We start from the raw sequence: 19,336 nt of genomic DNA on the forward strand, positions 1-19,336 counted from the left end.
TAGTGAAGCTCAGCGAGCCTGATGTGCTGACTTGTCCTTCTAGTTCCATCTCCCTTCTATGAACAGTTCCTTTTCAGTGGATCATTATATAACACTGAAACGAATCAAATTCTTCATTTCCAAAAATAAACAAGTGGTTTGCTCTGCAGATGTGAGACCCCTGTGTAAAAGGCAAGACTTTCTTTAAAATCCATTTCCAGAAGGTGTCTGAAAATCTTTCTGCTGACTTCAGGTGAAGTTCTGGCTGTTTAAATAATACCACTCCTATTTATAATCTTATTTTTGGTCTATTTGTGCTTATTCCTGAATTCCCATGAGCAAGGCCGTGACAGAATGGGCTTTGAGAGGTGTAAAGGAGAATGCTACATGTGCAGGAGGTGTGAGGAGCTGTGTTTGAAAGTTGCTTTACAGGGCACTGAAACAGCAATTGTATTGATCTGTGTAATTCTGAAGTGCTAAATGTTTCTGAGTGCCATCTGCTGGCTAATGCACTATTTATGTGCAGACATACACAGCTGATGCTGTGTTTCTTAGCTCTGGGAAGGCACACCTGAACGGGTGATGGTCTGAGCTACAGTAAGCATGTCGACACCCAAAAAGTTGCAGCTGAATGAGGTCTTTGGTGATTCTCTTCCAAACTGAAGCAGTGTCTCTCTGGTACACAGCCACCCAGAAATTCATGTTCGTCTTCAGAGGAAAGCTACTAGAAAGTCATAGAATCACAGAATGGCCTGGGTTGCAAAGGAGCACAACGCTCATCCAATTCCAACCCCCTGCTGTGTGCAGGTCACCAACCAGCAGCCCAGGCTGCCCAGAGCCACATCCAGCCTGGCCTTGAATGCCTGCAGGGATGGGGCATCCACAGCCTCCTTGGGCAAATTCCATTGCTGCAGTTCTAACACTGCACACCACGAGAGGAATGCAGCGCTGCTGCATGGCCAGGTCTCACGTTTCTATGCACTTGCTCTGGTTTGTCCCTCTTTGTGTTGCAGCCTTCCTTGTAATGTAAACACAGCACAACAAGATATATTCTGTAAATTCAAGACAAACTTGATACTGACATAATTTCATTAATAGCCTTCATTTGGTGTTGGATATCACTCTTGTGTGAGCAGTGGAGAAGAAAGAGTGCACTCACTGCAGTGTAGTGCTGGGAAGCACCTCCACTGAGACGTGGATGGTAATCCACAGCTGCGATATGAAGTTGCAACATTTGGACACGCACATTTTCCTACTCCTCTGACAATTTTTAGCCAAACAACATTGGAATGCACTGAAAATTAAATTCTGTGGCCTTATCATATTGTAAAAACTCATTCACTGCAAAATGACAGCATAGGGAAAAGCTTGTTCTGGTGAGTGCTGCGTGAATCCTGCACAAAGCACTGCATTGGAGGGGGGAGGCAGCCAGGCTGAATCTTGCACGTTTCCAATACAATGTGTTCTCTGTTTTATTGAAGGAAAGCGTGGACCTGGGAGAGATCATGTTTTCCCTTTGTTATTTGCCAACTGCAGGTCGCCTCACCTTAACAGTCATTAAATGCAGGAATCTCAAAGCGATGGACATCACCGGTTACTCAGGTGGGTGCTGAAGGCTGAGGGCACCGTGCTGCAGCTTCCTCCTCCTCCCATGAGATATCTCAGTGGGAATCTGTCTCCTGATGCTGTCTGTCATCACTGGAAAGCTTTCTATGTGCTTTAATATATAACGAATTATATGAAATACATTCCCAAGGATGTGAGTCCAGCAAGCATGACTCTATGTCCAAATACAGTGTTCAAGGAGACTGCCTGTGGACTGGAGTTCAACACAAAAAGCAGTTTCTATTCCAAAGATCAATATCATAGCATTTGAATTTCATCAATGACTTGTGTAAGATACAGGAGCAGTGCAGTAAAAGATCTCTGCTGAAAACATTTCTGCTTAGTTGGAGCTTGGATGATTGGAAACATCTCGGAATTGAGAAGCCAGCTCAATGTTTCTGTAAATGCTGCAGGTTTATTGCTACTTCAGAGTGCACTGAAATTGTCCAAGCAGCCAAAAGCAGAAACAGGAGCCATTTGTAACTGAAGTGCATTCTGCCACAATCAGCCAACAGAAGGCAAGTGAGATAGAGCTGTTCTAATCTTTTCTTCCTCTGCTGCTCTCTAGTATTGGGAGAAATGGGCGCTCAGATTCCCCTGCTCACTGTAACTGTGAAACATAATGGAAGCAGTTGGGTAGATTTGGCAGCAGTGCAGGAAATTGTGTCTGAGAAATCACCCCCCCCACACACACACACTAGTTTTGGTCTTCAGAATTCTGCATCACATTTTGCTCTTAGGCAACTTTTATTCAAGTTTCAGATTTGCTTCAGAGAAAGCAAAATGAATTCATTCTCCATGGCCACGCAATTAATGCCCGAGTGCTCAGAGCCCACTGTTGTCAGCTGATGAATACTGGCTCTGGGGTTGAGGCAAGGGCCTTCCTACCCTTGTGAGCCCTTATCACAGATAGAAAAAGCAGATTTTCCTCCTCCAGTGCCTGAACCTCACAGAATCATAGAATGGTTTGGGTTGGACGGGGCTTTCAAAGAGCACCTGGTCCAGCACCCCCTGTGTGGGGGTTCAGCATTCACAGCAATATGAGGAATTGTGGATCCTACTGGTACAAAGACATCCTTTTTACTAAAAATGTATTTGAGGAGTGTCTTCAGCTCGTGGTAACTTACATTCATGCTTTGGAAATGCTGTTTCTCTATTGTGAAGGTAGGAAAATAAAGCTCTGTAGTCAGAAGGCCTTTTCCTCTCTTCACCTCTTAGATCCATATGTCAAAGTCTCTTTGCTATGTGATGGTCGAAGACTGAAAAAGAAGAAAACTACCATAAAGAAAAATACACTTAATCCTACTTATAATGAAGCAATAATCTTCGACATTCCCCCAGAGAACATGGATCAAGTCAGCCTGCTCATCTCTGTCATGGATTATGATCGGTAGGCGGAAGGCTCTGGAAAGAGGAGAAAATCCCATTGGGCACAGTTGTTCTGCTTAGTAGTCATTGCCTTACCATCACAGCACTGCTGTATGGCATCAATGTGTCTCTAGAGATGTATTATAAAGTGCCATTTATATTTATGGTTATAGAACCATAGAATCATAGAATGCCTGGGTTGCAAAGGACCTCAGTGCTCATCCAGTTCCAACCCCCTGCTGTGTGCAGGTCACCAACCAGCAGCCCAGGCTGCCCAGAGCCACATCCAGCCTGGCCTTGAATGCCTGTAGGGATGGGGCATCCACAGCCTCCTTGGGCAACCTGTGCCAGTGCCTCACCACCCTGTGTGTGGAAAAACTTCCTCCTGATATCCAACCTAAACCTCCCCTGTCTCAGTTTGCAACCATTATGGATAACAGTTATGGATAACTACCTGCTAGTACACCAAGTATGCTAAAACTGAGTTTGACTGTGTGCAGGCATTTGGGGCAAGAAATAACCATGTTGCTTTTCTATTGTTCTTCAGAGTGGGACACAATGAGATAATTGGGGTTTGCCGTGTGGGGGTCAACGCGGAAGGACTGGGGAGAGACCACTGGAACGAGATGCTGGCGTACCCACGCAAGCCCATTGCACACTGGCATCCATTAGTGGAAGTAAAGAAGTCCTTCAAAGAGGTGTGTGGAGTTATTCTTTCCTTTGAATCCACGTAATGTGCGTGACTGAGTGGGTCAGGGCTTTCAGAGAGGAGCAGCTCTCGGGGATTTCTGGCAAGGGAATGTTCTCAGCAGAAACGAGCTCCAGAAGCTGAACATCTTGGTGTAGTCTTGATATAACTCCTTGAGCTTGCCAGCAGAAAGGAAAGGGGCTGTATTTACAGATGTGACTGGTGCTGTATTACTGTTTTCTTATGGTTTTTTTTTTTTTTTTTTTTTTAATTGGAGCCAGAGCAGTAAGGAAAGAGAATGCCGTTCTGATTGCAGAACAAATTGTCCAGGGGTATCGCATAATTCAAGTTTCAGTTTTTTCATCCTAGAAGATTTTTCTGTTGACTCATCTCCAAGCCTTTGAGGGAGAATAAATAGAACAAATGTAATTGCTGCAAGCATCTGCAGAGAAAGAGATTCGCTGGATATAGACCCAGATGGTGAAATAAGGCTGAAATGCCTGAGTGCCATTTTGACCATCTCTGGCATTTTCTTCCTCCTCGGGCTCCATTTTGTCACACTCCTATGGAATTGTTTGCTTTTTATCTGATTTAGGTAATAAATTCTGGAGGAGAGAGATTTGGAGAATGGCACTCTGTGAAAATAAAGCCAGCGTTTGTAGCCAGCAGAAGTAAAATAAATGCAATTAATTCTGTATCTGGGGTTAAGGAGGCTTTTCCCCTCAAGGCCGTGGGCTGTTCATAACAAAGAGAGCTTTATCTTCTCTTTGAAGTTCAGATTCTGAGCTCTGCTGGAAGTCAGATATGAGACCTGGTGGTCCTCCACAGCTGTCTCAGTTAGGATCCAGCAAACCCTATTTTTGTTAGAAACCTGCTCTTTTCCCTAACACGAATGCAGTCTGTGCTCTGTGCTCTCTGTTTCGGTTCATTCTCATCAGTCTGGTTTCTGGCATTGGTTTGTGCCCATCCCATAGGCAGGCCTGTTTCATCTGCAGGTTTCTTTCCCTTTCCAAGTGCTCGTGAGAGGTGTCCATGCATGGTGAGGCTGGGGAACATCAGATTACGGAGCTCTGACAGTACCTATATAACCCCACCACAGTAAATAAGGAGCCACGACCGAGGGTCACTTGTGTAGATCCGTGTAAATCAAAACAGGATTGAAGCAATGTGAAGTTGATGTGCAGCAGTAGCATTTCCTTTGGGTGCTGAGCAGTGCCAGGCTCTCATTAGGCTTTTCATGCTGAACATAAGCACGGCTCACATGAGTCAGAGCTGTTTGGGCAGCAGCATATGCTATCTCACACTGCTGGGGATTGGCGACCGCTGTGTTTGAGCAGAAGTGCTTAGTGAGCTCTCGTTGGATCAGTGAGCTGCACGTTGTCAGTGGTACCTCTCGATGTGACACCAGCTGCCAAGTCCAACCCAGGGGCAGGAGATCCTTCTGCAGTTTGTCATTAACGCGGCTCCACAAGGCTGTTTTTCAGCTCCAGGTTGGAGCAGGAAAGAAAAGCTCCTGTAAATGTTTTGAGAATTAATGGGAAGGAAAGGATGTAATTTTTATGACGAAATTTGAAGAAACGGAGGAAGGCATATAGGGTGACTCACCATTTAAAATATACTTCGAAGGTCACTGCTGAGCCCCAAGATTTCAGAAACAGGAAAAAAAAAAAAAAGTTGAGTCATTTCACCCCTCATGGTCAGGTCAGGAACACTCTAAAAAAAATAATAATTTTTAAAAAAATCACAAAAAACTGCTCTGATCATCTGTTCTGGTATTTCTGCCACAAGCCAGTGCACAGAGCCAGCAAGCAAATGATATTTATTTGCCCTTTTCAGCTCTAGTTCTGCTGTTGGCAGTTCTGCTGCAGCTAAAAACCAACCAAAACAGAAACAAGCAAATAAACAAGAAACAAACAATAAAAAAAAAGACACAAGATCCTGGACAGAAATTATTAGTGAAATGCCATTTCTTACAGTTAATCACGTTTTTCCTATCTGTGCATCATTGAGACGTAAATTCAGTGCTGTGTCAAGCACCTCCAGGTTCCCCAGCACACAGGGGGCTCCCAGGATGCTCCCCATGGCCGCAGTGGGGTCAGTGCTGTGGGCACACAGGGGTCAGTCTGCTTTGGAGCATAGATGCTGGGGAGGAGCTGCTGCCCCTCGTTCCCTTCTTCACCCTGTGTCTGTGCTGTGCTGGAATCCAGAGCAGTCCTCATCCTCATCTCTGAGCGTTTGCTGCCAGGATCCAGCAAATCACACAATCACAGAATCACAGAATTGCAAGGTTGGAAACGACCTGCAAGATCATCTAGTTCAACCACCCTCCCATTCCTATTAGTACCACAAGCTACTAAACCACATCTCATAGCTCCGAAAGCAGCATCTGCTCTTTGGTTGATCCTCGTGGTCTGCTCTGTTTGCTCCATTCTCTTGCTTGGCCTCTGTGCTGTACTAACATATCCCAAAACCTCTCTTCTGGGTGCAGGCATCACCTGGATCTTCAGTATGAGCAGTTTTGCTTCTTCTCCATAGCTGAGGTCTTTAGGGAAGCTTTCTTTTGTCACATTTCCTGTCTTTGGTGGTTCCATATTTATCAGCAGTGAGTAACAAACTTTAACGACTGTGCTTCTTTAATGGCCATCATCATTAAGAAGAGAACATGAGCAAACGAATCATGAATTACCTTCTAAATTGTATCCTCCTGACACAGCTGCTAGAGGTCATTTGGGAGCAGAGGACCCTCGCTCTGTCAGCACACAAACCTGCACCCATCATCAGTGGGCACTGCTCTCCTTGCAGTACCTCAGTCTCCCAGGTTAAGTGATTTGTTTACAGAAAGGAACAGAGAATTACAGTTTATCTTTCCAGACTTTGAAGGGGGACATCTGAAAACTGCAAATCTCTTTGTTGTTTATAAAAGACAAACGCAGTCTGATATCATAGAGCGGCAGCACCAGGGCAGTGCAGAGCAGGGCTTTGATGTTGCCAAACACCTCTGACATTCAGCGTGGGAGCATTTATGTGTTTAAAGTGCTTCTCCAGATAAAAAACGGACAAGTGTGCTGAGAGCCAAGTCCTGCCCGTAATGAAGAACAACCATTTATCTTTAAAGATATGCTAAACTGGCCCAGTCCGGGCTCCTGGGCATGTTTGACTTTCAGTGAACTGCTCCTAGCTTCTTACTGACAATTACAGAATGAATGGCTCACTTTTCCTAATTAAATGAAGGAAAAGTATCTTCAGGTTCCCCACTGCTCACTTTCTAATGTTTCCATCACCTATTTGGAGCTGCATTGTCACTGTGAACGCAGGCAGAGCAGTGTAAGGAGCATGCTGAGGGCTCTACTACAAGCCTACTTCTATTGTATTTCTGCTTCTCCCCTGCTTTACTGGCAGTTCTCAGGGTGAGAAATGTGCCTGGAATGGCAGTGTGGTTCCTCTTGAGAAGTGCTGATGGGAGGGCAGAGCTGCCCATTTTTCTGGGGCTGGGCTGGAATGCATCTGTGTGTGTGTGTGTTGGGCTCCCTGAGCTGTGCTGGCTGATGTCTTGCTCTTGATTGTCCCCTCCTTGGGACAATGAACCCCTGGATGTTGGGGCCAAGCAGAGCCGTGCCTCACAAGCAGCAGAACCCCATCTGCACCCATGCTCACAGTCTGTAACATGAAACGTTGCCCTTTACAAAAAGCACATGTTACCAGAGGAGCAACTTCCCCAGATTTATCATAATTATGAAAACCTCTGCTTTGCACGCTGCTGAGGAGGGTTCAGCATTCCTTGGAGCAGTGTGGATGCTCTTTCCATGGCACGGTGATGCACATGCTCAGGGCTTGGCAGGAGATTGCGTTGCTGTGGTTTCTTTTCTCCGTGACTAGCTCCACTTGAACTGGTTTGCTGCAACGTGCCTAATGAGCTTTCACCCACGGAAATGAAATTCATACATGCTGGAACATTAATATTGTTTAGCAAAGAGTTTTTGCTTAAGTAGGAGAGGAGGGAATTGATCTGGGGGAGAAGGGAGCAGTGGAACTATTACGCCTCCTGTTGTCTTTGGAAGACGTCTATCATTTGTCATTTGAATTTAATAAAGCAAGATAGTGAGATGGGTGAGTACTCAAAAGCTTGAGTAGTAATGGCTTTGGATTATAATAATGGCCCCCAAGGCAGATGAGTAATAATTTATGATCCCATAATTATGGCAAAAAAAGAAAATGTTTACTGCATCCACTGGCTGTGATCCGATTTTCACTCTGAGAAACATTTCTGGCAAACACAGCAAACACAGCTTCTGCCAGACCAGAGAGATTGAAGGGTTTTTGCAATTATTTGGTATTTCTTAAAATAAAACACCAAAACAACAGCACCAAAACAGGAAACGATGCCAGGCAAACATAGAACAAACTTTGTCTATGGAGCAGACGCTATTTATTTTTCTTTTGGATGAGTGGGTAGCAGAGCTCGTAACTGCAAACTCATCTCGGAAGGAATAAAGCAGAGTGTTCTCCCATCTGCTTAGGCTTCCCTTCTCTTTCCTCCCACAGTGGCAAGGCCGAGCAGCGAGCTTTGACAGCCAGAGCTCCTGTCCTTCTCCCAAACCACCTCCCACGCCGTGATGTGCAGAGATGGGACTCCGCAATGTTATCGTGCGCCTGCAGCCTCAGCACTGCATTGCTGAGTGGTGGGGGCAGCAGTCAGACTTCCCAGCCTCGTTGTTCCTGTGTAAGTAAAGGCAGAAACCCGTTCTGTAGTCAACACGTCTTTGTCCAATAGGTCTCCCAAAGTGATGTGTTCCCTTTGTGGCTTTACCGTCCGGATCCGTATTAAGAGGAAGAAAGCAGACTGAGATGTAAGCTGGAAGTTTGGTCTCTTAAACAGTTTGTAATCTGTATGAAGGCTGGAAATGTGCAAAGATGTTTTGAGTTCCTACAGACAGCACACGTGGCCGGGAAGCAGCCACCTGGCCCTGCTGTGCTGCAGGCTGGGTCTGCTTGGGTCAGAGCTGGGAGACGTGGGAAGGCTTCTCCTGGTCTGTGAGCAGCTCAGTGCTGTGATGGCTCAGCCCCAGCTCAGCACTGTGTGTATAGGTCTCCTGTTCGTGTAGAGGTGTTCATGAGCCGTTAGAAGTGTGTGCAGTGTGTGTCTCCAATTCCTTTTGTCCTATATTCAAACAAAACAAAAAGCTGTTGATTCCTCAGGGGGAAAACCTGCTTTTCTGTATCTGAAGCCTCCCTAGAGCTATTTGCATGAACACTTTCTTAAGATGCCCTTTGTAGCTGCTGCTCATTGCTCTGAACATCACCACGTTACCTGGAGTGGAGAGAACTGTGTTGTTGTTGTGAGCAGAGCTCGGATGTGAAGGGGAAACGGTGCTTTGCTGTTATATATAAAATAGGTGAGATCCTCACATGAACACTAGATCCTACATCGTCCCACTCATAGGAGGTGAACAAAAGGGTAATGCAGAAACACAGCTGCTGCTAAAAACTGCCACATGCTTTTCCTGAACAATCAGCACTTCCCAGTGAATTGAGTTTTGATGCCCAGACCCTGGAGGAAGGTCAAGTTTGGAAAGATGAAACTTTCCTGATCCCAGGGCTGGAGAGGTCAACAGTGAGCACAGCTCTGCAGGAGCAGCTCGTTGAGCTCATCTTTATCAGACAGCTGCAGCTGGACGCTCTCACACCTTGGGTTTCTCTCTCAGTTGCTAAATGCATTAGTGCTGTTTGTTCTGCTGTAATTCAATCAAGCCAGTTAAAATATTTTGCTTTCGAGTTGAAGCAAAATTTGCTAGAAAGGCAGCGTTTCCCCTCATGCCAGGTTAGCGGTAGCTGCATCCATCAAGTCAGCTTCAGTTTGCATTTTCCTAAATGTCACAGCATCAGCCTTGGCTGAGCATCACTGCTGTGAGCACAGAGGATGCTTATTTGCACCGTTTTTCTGGGTAACACAAATCCTTTGTTCAAGTGATGGACAAATGTGTACTTTCTCATCACACCTCGTGTCTTAATTCTCTTCTTCATCTGCGACATGCTATAGAAGCCGAAACTCAATAAAATTGTTTCATTTGTAACTCCTGACTGGTCTCATGAAGGCAGCAAAAAGGTTTCATCTGGCTGCAATGATCACAGCTGATGGTAATGAAGGGGTGATAACAGGTTGGTCCCTCTCTAAGTGCTGCAGTTCTCCATTGAACTGAGATGATCTGTGCACACGCTTTGATGAGCAATAATGATGGGAGAAAAACCAACCCTCACAATTTCGACTGCTTTGAGCCCATTTAAACGAAAAGTGGTAAAACTGCAGTTGTTTTCTAGCAGTGAGTACTGAGGACTTCTACCAAGGGACAGCATGGAGATGCACAGGTCTTAACCATCCAAAACTACTGGCCACAGAGGCGGTCTGAAGGCTGACTGCTGGCCCTGAGCTTTGGTCTGGAGGTGCTCAGCATCACTGAGGAGAGGTGGCCTCATGCAGTTCTGCAGACCAAAGTCACTGTCCTGCGAATGCAGAGTGGCAGCTGAGCCCTGAGTGCTGCGATCCCAGCTGGGCACCAGGATGGCACTCAGCACTCATTAACTGCATTAACCCACGCACGTATTTTTTCTTCTTTAATCCCAGCCTCTTAGTTTTCGGTGCTCTCTGTATAATCTCCGTCTTTCATCCATTCCTCTTGTTATCTTGGATTTAGTCAAAACATGCGTGGGGTTTGACACACGGCTTCTATTTTTAATCACTGCTTCGCACAGATAATCAATTTCTGCTCAGTGCTGACTGTCACTGGAAAACGGGATGTCACGCCAGCAAAAACGCCCGCGCTTCGGTGGCTCAAAACCCTGCATTTTGCTTTTCAGTGCTGAGATTTGGCCTTGTCCCCAGGGAGGGGATAATCAAAGCATTGTGTGCGCGTCACCGCCTCAAGAAGATTGGTCACACCAATGGAAAGTAGACACGCTGTGCAAGTGCAGATATTTCCCTTTCATCTACAGGATTAGAACTCCGAGGACAGCTGAAGCTGGCACAAGCGACACCCCAGAATTAAAGCTGCCTTTATTGCTCCTTCTCTTTTTCAGAGCTTCTCTTAATTATATGATAATAACCCACTGCAGAGTTGATGGGTGTGGAGGACCACCTCCATGGCGGGAGGGGTGACCACACACAGGTGATGGAGGGTGGGCTGGGGATGGCAGCACACGCATGGCAGCATTGGTCACTGTGCAACGTCTGCAAGCAGCCGCAAGGGAAAGCTGTATTTTGAGTAACACAAACAAAGTAAACACAAAATAGCACTCCCACATGTTCCTTAAATGCTCTCTTTTTATTTGGTTTCTGTCTCGTGGTCTCCAGCTTTGCAGAACAATGACAGGCTTGCAGGAAAACTAAGAGGCACTGCAGCAAGGCCTGGCATGTAATTATTGCTGCTTTAATGGTGGGGGCACGGGGTGACACAGTGCTGGACTGCTCATGGCAAGGGTACAGACATGGGGTGGAGGAGCTCTGCACAGCCCATCAGTGACTACAGCTTGTTTGAGAGAAGCATGGCTCACCTCGCTTCTCTTTCCTTTCTTCCTTTTTTCTACTTTTTGTTGTTTGCCATCTTACTCATTTCTCTCATCTCAGCCCTGGGCTTCTCATTTTGCCAGGGGTTTTCTCGATGAGACATTGATCATTTCTCCTGGCGTTAGGGCTGCACACATCAGTACAGAATGACCTCTGGGGGCCAGCAGCTCTGTTGTTACTATGAAGTCATCATTCCCAGATGCAAACACAGCGCCTTCAGCCTCTGATCTCTGCTTGCACAGCTGGGGCACACGGGGGGAACGTCCTGTAGGGCTGGCAGGGACCCAGGACCCAGGGCACAGGGTCACAGCTTTTCCTTTTGTGATGGTGTTTACCTTCTTCGTGTCTCCACAGGGGGGGTGAAGAAAAAAAAAAAAGAGATAAATCCTTCATTTTTCAGAAGAAGATAATGCAGAGACCAGTGCTGCAGGTGAGCCTGGGAGAACAGGCTTTGGTTCTCTGTGGATGCACAGGTCCTTGGGCCAGGGATGTCCCCAATGGCTTTGCTTGATCACCAGCACTGCTGCAGCCAGCGGCAATGCCATTGCATGTTCAAGAAATGCTTTGCTTTTAGCTTCTTTTTCCTATTTTATATGTTTTTAATACAGCCACGCAAACACGATTGTGCATACGATGCTCTCACACAGCTGCAATTAAAAGTAGGGAATTTAGAGCACATCCGTTTCAAAGACCCCGTGTCGGCTGCTGTGAGGATGGCAGTTCATTAAAGCCAATAAAGCACGGTGGCATGAATGGCTCAATGCAAATCCTACAGCATATTCCGTTGCCATGGAAACAGTCTGCCCCAAAGCCAAGATGAGGGCAACCACAGCATCAGCAATAACTGCAGAGATCTCAGTGGGAGCCCAGCTGGGGAGTGGGGGTCTCGGAGCCCACCTGGCGCTGCAGGGCCCGTTTTCACTATTTTCTGCCATAAACCCACAGAAATTAAAACTCAAAGCTGCTTTCTGAGATGTGGAATTGGGTGCGAGATGAGCACAAACCAAAGTGGTCTCCAGAGCAAACTGTTTGGCAGCAGCAGGCCATGAGCTGCCATGTCCCCATAGGGTGTGTGAGCAAAAACAGCCCCATGGGCACAGCACAGCACAGGGGCTGAGTCTGGTTAGGGGCTCATTTGGCTATAGGGTGTCCCTGGGAGCTAAAACCTGACAGGCCCTTCCCCTCTGTGCCCAAGCAGTGCCCTGCATAGGATAAGAGCTGGGATGGCCGCACTGCGCTGCATTCAGACTGGGCCAGACCTGAGCACTGCGACCCATTTGGTTTCCTTGGCCGGAGGTGAGAGGTCCCAGCAGCAGAACAGAGCTGACAATGCCATTAAAACACAGCTGAGGATGCACAAAGCCCTCGGGACAGGTCACTGCCTATGGGCCTTCCTGGTGTAGCCCCAAATCTGACAGCATGGCCAGGAGCGACATATGTGGGCTGATCAAAGTACCGAAACGACAGCAAGCTCTGTTAGAGCCTGAAACTGCCTAGGAAAGACTGAAAAGATGCACTGCAAACGCAGCTCCTCGGGCTGCGACCTCTGAATCCAAAGATTTGATTTTCAACCCGGTTTTGCTTATTGCACATCACGACAAGCAGCTGCTGCCACTTCATTTCCCTCCCACATCCCCACGGACCCCCCCCGGCTGCAGCATCCCTCCCATGTGTGGATCAGCCTCTGGCAGATGTTGCATGAGCAGAAACACCTCTGGGATCTGAGAGCTGTGGTTACAGATGCCAGGCAGCCATTAGGAGGGCGTCAGATGGAGAGATTGTTCCCCTTCCTGCTGCAGTACAATGGCATCTTTGTAACTCGCTCCTCTGAGTTGCCCACTTTTAATTTTAGTTTCCTGTTGCAGAATCATTTCACTCCAAGAGCTCTCATGAGCTGGAAAAGAGCAAGAAAAAAAGGCTGAGGATGAGACAGAAAAGGCTCAAGAATGAGACAGAGAAAGGAATTAGCCACGGGAGATCTTGCTTTCTCCGTCCTCACTTAAACTTCTCAATTTACTTTATCAGATCGCCTTCCAAAGGGAAATAGTTTTTGAGAGAAGAAAGATGAGAGGGATTATTACTTACACAGAGGCTCCTTTAAAGAGATAAAATATTTGGCAATTAAGGCACGAGGAGCTGCAGAGTCGAGGAGAGCAGGGATGTGAGGGCACAGCAATGAATCTCCCATCCCCCCCACCACAGCAGGGTGATACCACTGCCCTCACAGAGCTGGGGGCTCTGGATGCCAGGAGCAGAGGGACCCTCACAGAGACTGGGTGTGATTTCTGTCTGAGCAATGCTGGATTCGTTTGTTGATGCTCCTTGCAGCACTCTGGAGACGTGGAGCTCCAGGTAAGTGCTGCGTTTTGTAATTCAGGCACCGCAGTCCTTTTTTTCATTTCGCCTCTCATTCCCAAAGCTTTTGGACCAACCATCTCAGCACACATGCACTGGGTGAGCCCAGCTGGGCGCTGCAGTGTGGAGTTTGTGGCTGCAGCACAACCCGGCAGCCATGGCCACCAAAGCATCCTCCCAGATGGGCATTGCAGGACCACTGTTCCAGGTTATAAGGTGATTTCTGGCATTCCATCGGCTCTAATTCATGCTAAAAACATCATTAGGATGGAACCACAGAATCATTAAGGTTGGAGAAGACCTCCAGGATCACGCAGTCAGCCCATCAGCACCACCCCACCATGCCCCATCATTAGTTACAACTGTACAACTTCTGAAAATTGCATTTGTTGCTGCAGTTACTGATTGTGAAAAGGGCTATAAATTAACTTGACAGTGCACATAGCTCTTCACCCTTGGATAATTTCTCCGCTTGACTTACACTGTGTTGAACTTTCTGCACCATCCAATTACACTCATTCAAAGTGTGTATTTAAGCATTTTTCTGAAGGAAGCAGAAGATATTTAATTAGCATACAGAAGAGCTCTGGGTAGCTATCGGGTCAGCTCTGAGTGGCAGCTCAGCATCCCAGAGGCTGCAGGGGAACCTCAGGGCCAGGCTGCCCAACTGCAGCCCCACAGCAGGAGCGACCCTCAATGGCTGGAGCAGCTCAGGCTTCACGCAAGCATTTGTCTCCAGAGCTGATTTCTGTTGTGGACAAAGCACACCTCGTGACACACAGATATCCTAAATTCAACTTCTGCATCCTCAGGCATCTGGAGGAACTGTGACAGGAATGAACTGTGGTGTGGTTGTGGAGCATTGGTGCCATCTCCAGCCCAACCTTCCATCCCCCAAGGGAGAGGTGCATGTGGCAGTGCGTGAGAATCTGCTATTTTTCTGCTTCCAGCTGGGGCTGCTGAGGCCACATCCTCATGCTCAGGGCCCTTCTGGGACAGTTCCCCCCCAGTGCATGTTGGCTGTGGCCCCCAGCTGCCCCCACACCCTGGGTCTCAGGCACTGCCATGTGGAATGGGGACTCAGGGAATGGAGCCTTGCAGAAAGGGTCTGCCACCACTGTGGCTGCAAAGGGAAGACAACCGTGCTTTGTTAGATGCGAACTGAGAAAATGAGGAACATCTGGTGCCTGCTGGCTGGGGGCCTCACCAGCATGTGAGCAAAACCTCCAGTTGTCCTTTTGGATTAAGGGATTGTGCAGTTTGCTTGCAGCTTTGTTCATGCCATGCCCCAGCCAGGCCCAGAGGTGCTCTCACTGCAGCAGAAGCTGCTGAACTCCAGCCCAACCTCTGCCCAGAGCCCTGCCCAGCCCACAGCTTCAGGAAACCTCTAGGAAAGACATTTTGAGGCAGCTCATGGCAGCATAGAGCTCACTGCTGCAGCCCCCAGCGCCCCACACTCCCCCCAAGCAGGCCGCTGCAGCATGCTGCATAGCATTTATTCATTGCATCACAGAGTAGAAAACTTCATTTCATCAGTCCAGGCTTTTGCAGGGGCCCTTCAGACCTCCAGCTTCTTCTTCATCTCCATGCGGTAGATGATCTGGTAGCCGTCGTCCCAGGCGTAGATCTGCCTCTCACGGGGGCTGTACTTCATGCTGGAATGGGAGCCGTAGCGTTTGGGGAAGTACACGAGGGAAGCCTCCTCGGGTGGCAGCGTCCCACTGACGTCGAAGACGCACTGCACGCGGGAGCGGCTGGGCAGCCGGGTGTTGTAGGCCACGTGCAGAGCCCCGCACACCACGAAGGCGCCCTCGGCGTTCTCCCGCGGGCACGGCGTGTCCCACATCTGCTCGATGTCCAGCGAGTCGGGGTCCAGCTTGGCCAGGCAGATGTTCTTCTCGTTCTCCTTGGTGGCGTAGATGGCCCAGAGCCCCTCTTCGTCCGCCGCCAGCTCAATGTAGGTGAACGGGGAGAGCCCGAAGACGGGGATCTGCTCCTCGGCTGGGAACACCGAGCTGTCCACCACCGTCTTGTTGGCCAGGTCGAACTTGATCACCTGGAAGGGGCCCTGCTGGCGGATGTAGTAGAGGTACCCGCCATAGACCAGGTGCCCGGTGCCCACCCAGGGGTAGGGCAGCTTGATGCGGGCTGCACGGCGCGTGGCCGAGAAGAGTGTGAACTCCCGCATGCGGGGGAAGACGTACACAGTGTCGTTGGAGGTGCCATCAAAGACGTAAATCTTCTCGGAGTTCCCTGCAGCATCCTTGGTCCAGAGCCCCACGGCGCTGCCGAAGCGCTTCAGGATCTTCATGGCTCTGACGCTTGCAATGGTGTCACTGCAATCTGTGAGGGGGTTGGAGGGGGGCAGCCGTCAGAGCCCGAGGGCCGCTCCCACCCCCCGTGTCACCGCAGTGCTGCGGCACCCCCACCTGGGGGCTCCAGGCAGCTCCCTGGAGAAGCACCGCATTGCCCTCGGTCAGCATCGCTGCCGTCCCACCGGCACACAGAAGCCCCTATGGGGGGACCCCCCTCCCCGCCCCCCAGCCGCGGCTCTGCCCGGTATGCAGCTGCGAAGCCGAAGCTCCGGGCAGCCCGCTAACCCCGCGCCACCACCCGGGGCAGCCCGGCGGCCCTCACCCGTCACTTTGCTGTACTTCTCGTTCTTCCTCTGCTTGGCCGTGGCCGCCTGCTTCTCCGTCAGCACTTCGTCCACCTCCACGCAGGGCGGCGCGGGGTTCTGCGTTTCCAGGTAATCCACCTCTCTCTCCAGGCGGTCCACCCGCGCCGCCGCGCTCTCCGCCTCGGTCCGCAGAGCCTCGCGCTCCTTCTCCGCCGTCTCCAGCATGCCCAGCACCTGGTTCTTGAAGTCCCGCAGCTCCGTGGAGTAACGGCTGCTCTGATCGTGCCACTGCGCGATCCTCTCCTGTTGCGGCCGAGGGGTGACGGTGGGTTCCGTGCCGCGCGCCCCGCGCCCGCATCCCCGTCCCGCACCGCCCCGCTCCCCCCGCCCGTACCTCCAGCATCACCAGCCGCCGCTCCACGTACTCCATGAACTGCTGCTGCTGTGCACGCGGTGCCGCGGCGAGGAGCGGCAGGAGAAGCAGGCAGCGCCAGGGCCCCATGGCCGCCGCAGAGTGCGGCAGCGCGGAAGCGGCTCAGCGCTCAGGAATGCTGGCGGCCCTGATTGAATCCAGATGGGGCGAGAGGCGGCCCCGGGCGCCTCAGCTCCGCTTTAACTCCGGCGGCTCCGCAGCCCCGACCCTCCGAGAGACCGAGAGACCCCAGGGATCGAGTACAGAAAATTAACCCTTTTTATTGATGCATTGCAATTGTTCTACATCTTTACCATATTATGTAGAAAATACTTAAAATACAAGCTACTTTGTAAAACCAAAGACAAACATTGAATCCAAAGATAAACTATGTTTTCACAATGGACCCTTCTCCCATATAGTTAGTATTAAATTTTTAAATAGCTATTTCTTTTGTTAAAATGATTTTTACATACCCCCTAAGTACATCAGCAATACAAACATAGATCAGTAATGTCAGGAACTACCTGCACCTACCGGCTTGTAAAAAGGAAGAGCACAACCAGAAAAGAAAGGTAAATTGTACACAGTAACTAGCATATCAAATACATTTAGTAAAGTAGGAATTCCATTGCAATATCAAGGATCCAAGCAGAAATACTAACGTTACATATAATGTACTGCTACATGTAGTGAGATAGATATATTCCAAGCTGAATCTGAAATCACACATTTATATAAAGTTTAGCAACAAACAACCATGTGGACATGCGGCATCATTCAGAACTTTAAATAAAAGAAAGCAGGGCTGTGCCAATCCTGTCATTTAGAAGCAATTTAGTTTAATGTACTAAAAGAAATTGCTGAGTCAGAGGTTAATTACTGCATCCCATCAATTAGGTGCTAAGCAGGGAGGCTCAGGAGTTGCCTCTGCTGTGGCTGTCACAGCTGTGAGTGCAGAGCGCCCACAGGAACAACCCTGACTTCAGCTCAGGATCACAGAGGTGGGTCATCCGATATTCAAACGGCGAATCCCAAAACGGGTTTAAAAGAAATTCAAGACTCCAATTTCGACCTGGAGAGCATTGGTTTGTGAAATCTGTGTAGCAGCTCTGAAATGAGGACAGCTGGTTATTGAAACTGATGGGAAGGCTGGCAATGCATGGGCAGGAGGCATGCAGCTCCTTCTGGGCTCAGAGCAGCACACCGGGCCGGAAAGCTGCTCCTGCATGGGCAGCTCTGTTGTCTGCCACAAGAGGAGCCTCGGGGAAACAGAGCTGTTGTAACAGAGCAGGTTCCATCCCTGCAACGTCATTCCCATCTCATCCTCTTTGTTCCAATGCTTTTGGAAACAGTGCAGGAGATGTTACCGTGCTCTGTGAATAGATTCCTTTTAATGGTCATTTTCATCTACTTTTTGGGGGGACTGGGAGGGTCTCACCCAAATTCCCAGCACATTTTGCTGCTGGTGTTTTGGTTTTTTTTCCTCCAATTTGGACCTCATACATAACATTTCCTATTTATGTACAAGACATACGGTTTTCTGAAACATGGGAACTGGAACTTGTTTTGCCTTTGATGGAAAGGCACAACTCTGTACCCAGGAGGTATCTGAAGGGAAGTACTGCAAACAAGCAACATAACACGGAAACAAGAAAGTGCTTACAGCAAAGAGCATTGTTTACACCCATGATGTAAAACAGCACAATCCGTTGGGCATCCTCACAGCTACAGAAGTGCTCTGACCACAAACACACCAAACAACAACGTCGCTAATGCTACCGTCCAGCTCCGAAGTCCTTCAGCCCTCTGCTGAAGGAGGCCCCAAACCTTGGCGTCAGCTCAGCCCAGCCTTCCTTCCATCAAACGTGTGGAATTTCAGAAGCTCATTTTGCACTCCTCACGTCAGAGAACCGGACCATCTGCCACTGGGACGGGCCAGAACTGGGATTCAAGGTTACCAAAACCTCTTATTGCTGCGTAACTCTGCTGCCCGAGCCAGCCTGGCTGCCAGCCGGCCAGTCCTGGTCTGTGTACTGGAGATGAGCAGTAATTCCTGGCACGAGGGACCCAAGGAAACAAAGCATGGTTGCATTTCCTCTGCACACCGACTAGCACACAGCTGACACCTTCCCAACAACTCCACATTAGCAGCAGCATTAGAAAACTTCTTAATGGTATTATGTGCTTTACAGCAGGCTCTCTTTGGTATAAATATCCTATCACCAAGCTAGCAATATTTTACAGGAAATGTCTACTATTAACGTGGGGGAAGGTAACGCCATACTACTCTAATAAAAAGTGATTGCACGTATTTAATCACTTCTGCAATATGAGACTAAACATTCCAATGCATTCCCAGCACGACCCTATTCGAAATGCACCAACAGACAGCTAACAGGACATGTGCCACTTCCAGGAACAGCTGTAAGGGGACATCGCTTCGCTCCAACAGAAACGTTGCTTTTTATGACAGCATTAAAACTGAGAACAATGCACCTATGCGACAGACTGCTGTTCTTGCTGTGGGAAGCGTAGTGAATTGCTTCAATTCGACGGGGGCTTGCTGGTCCCTCATAAGGCAAGCTCACTGTAAACTCTATTCACACTACATCATCATTTAAGGCACTACAATAAGGGGACACACCAAACAACTCTTCATCACACATACCTGTGCAAAACAAATCAGAAAGTATCCTTGTCTCTCGTGAAGCTCTACTCCTCTCTCAGTGCTACAGTGATGAGCTCTAA

At 48.7% G+C, this 19,336-nt stretch overlaps 2 protein-coding genes across 3 annotated transcripts in view; one reads left to right on the forward strand and one right to left on the reverse strand.

The window, feature by feature from the left end:
• SYT6 (synaptotagmin 6) overlaps nucleotides 1–9,711 on the forward strand; it is a 29,025-nt gene extending 19,314 nt beyond the window's left edge. For both annotated transcript variants that reach the window (XM_042884406.1, XM_042884407.1), the window contains exons 4-7: nucleotides 1,461–1,581; nucleotides 2,803–2,974; nucleotides 3,500–3,650; nucleotides 8,183–9,711. In XM_042884406.1, the coding sequence (XP_042740340.1) occupies nucleotides 1,461–1,581; nucleotides 2,803–2,974; nucleotides 3,500–3,650; nucleotides 8,183–8,254 (516 nt within the window). In that variant the 3' untranslated portion in view covers nucleotides 8,255–9,711. The remainder of the gene's footprint in view (nucleotides 1–1,460; nucleotides 1,582–2,802; nucleotides 2,975–3,499; nucleotides 3,651–8,182) is intronic.
• A 5,324-nt stretch (nucleotides 9,712–15,035) lies between these two features.
• On the reverse strand, nucleotides 15,036–16,707 carry OLFML3 (olfactomedin like 3). Its single transcript, XM_042884111.1, has 3 exons — nucleotides 16,568–16,707; nucleotides 16,191–16,476; nucleotides 15,036–15,896 (listed from the first exon to the last, which is right to left on the reverse strand). Exons 1-3 carry the CDS (start codon nucleotides 16,673–16,675, stop codon nucleotides 15,112–15,114), a joined length of 1,179 nt encoding a protein of 392 aa, XP_042740045.1. The 5' UTR covers nucleotides 16,676–16,707; the 3' UTR covers nucleotides 15,036–15,111.
• Nucleotides 16,708–19,336: the final 2,629 nt, after the last annotated feature.

Source organism: Lagopus leucura, unplaced genomic scaffold, assembly GCF_019238085.1.
Source record: "Lagopus leucura isolate 7727_CA_CO unplaced genomic scaffold, USGS_WTPT01 Super-Scaffold_100043, whole genome shotgun sequence".
In the NCBI taxonomy this organism is placed as follows: domain Eukaryota; kingdom Metazoa; phylum Chordata; class Aves; order Galliformes; family Phasianidae; genus Lagopus; species Lagopus leucura.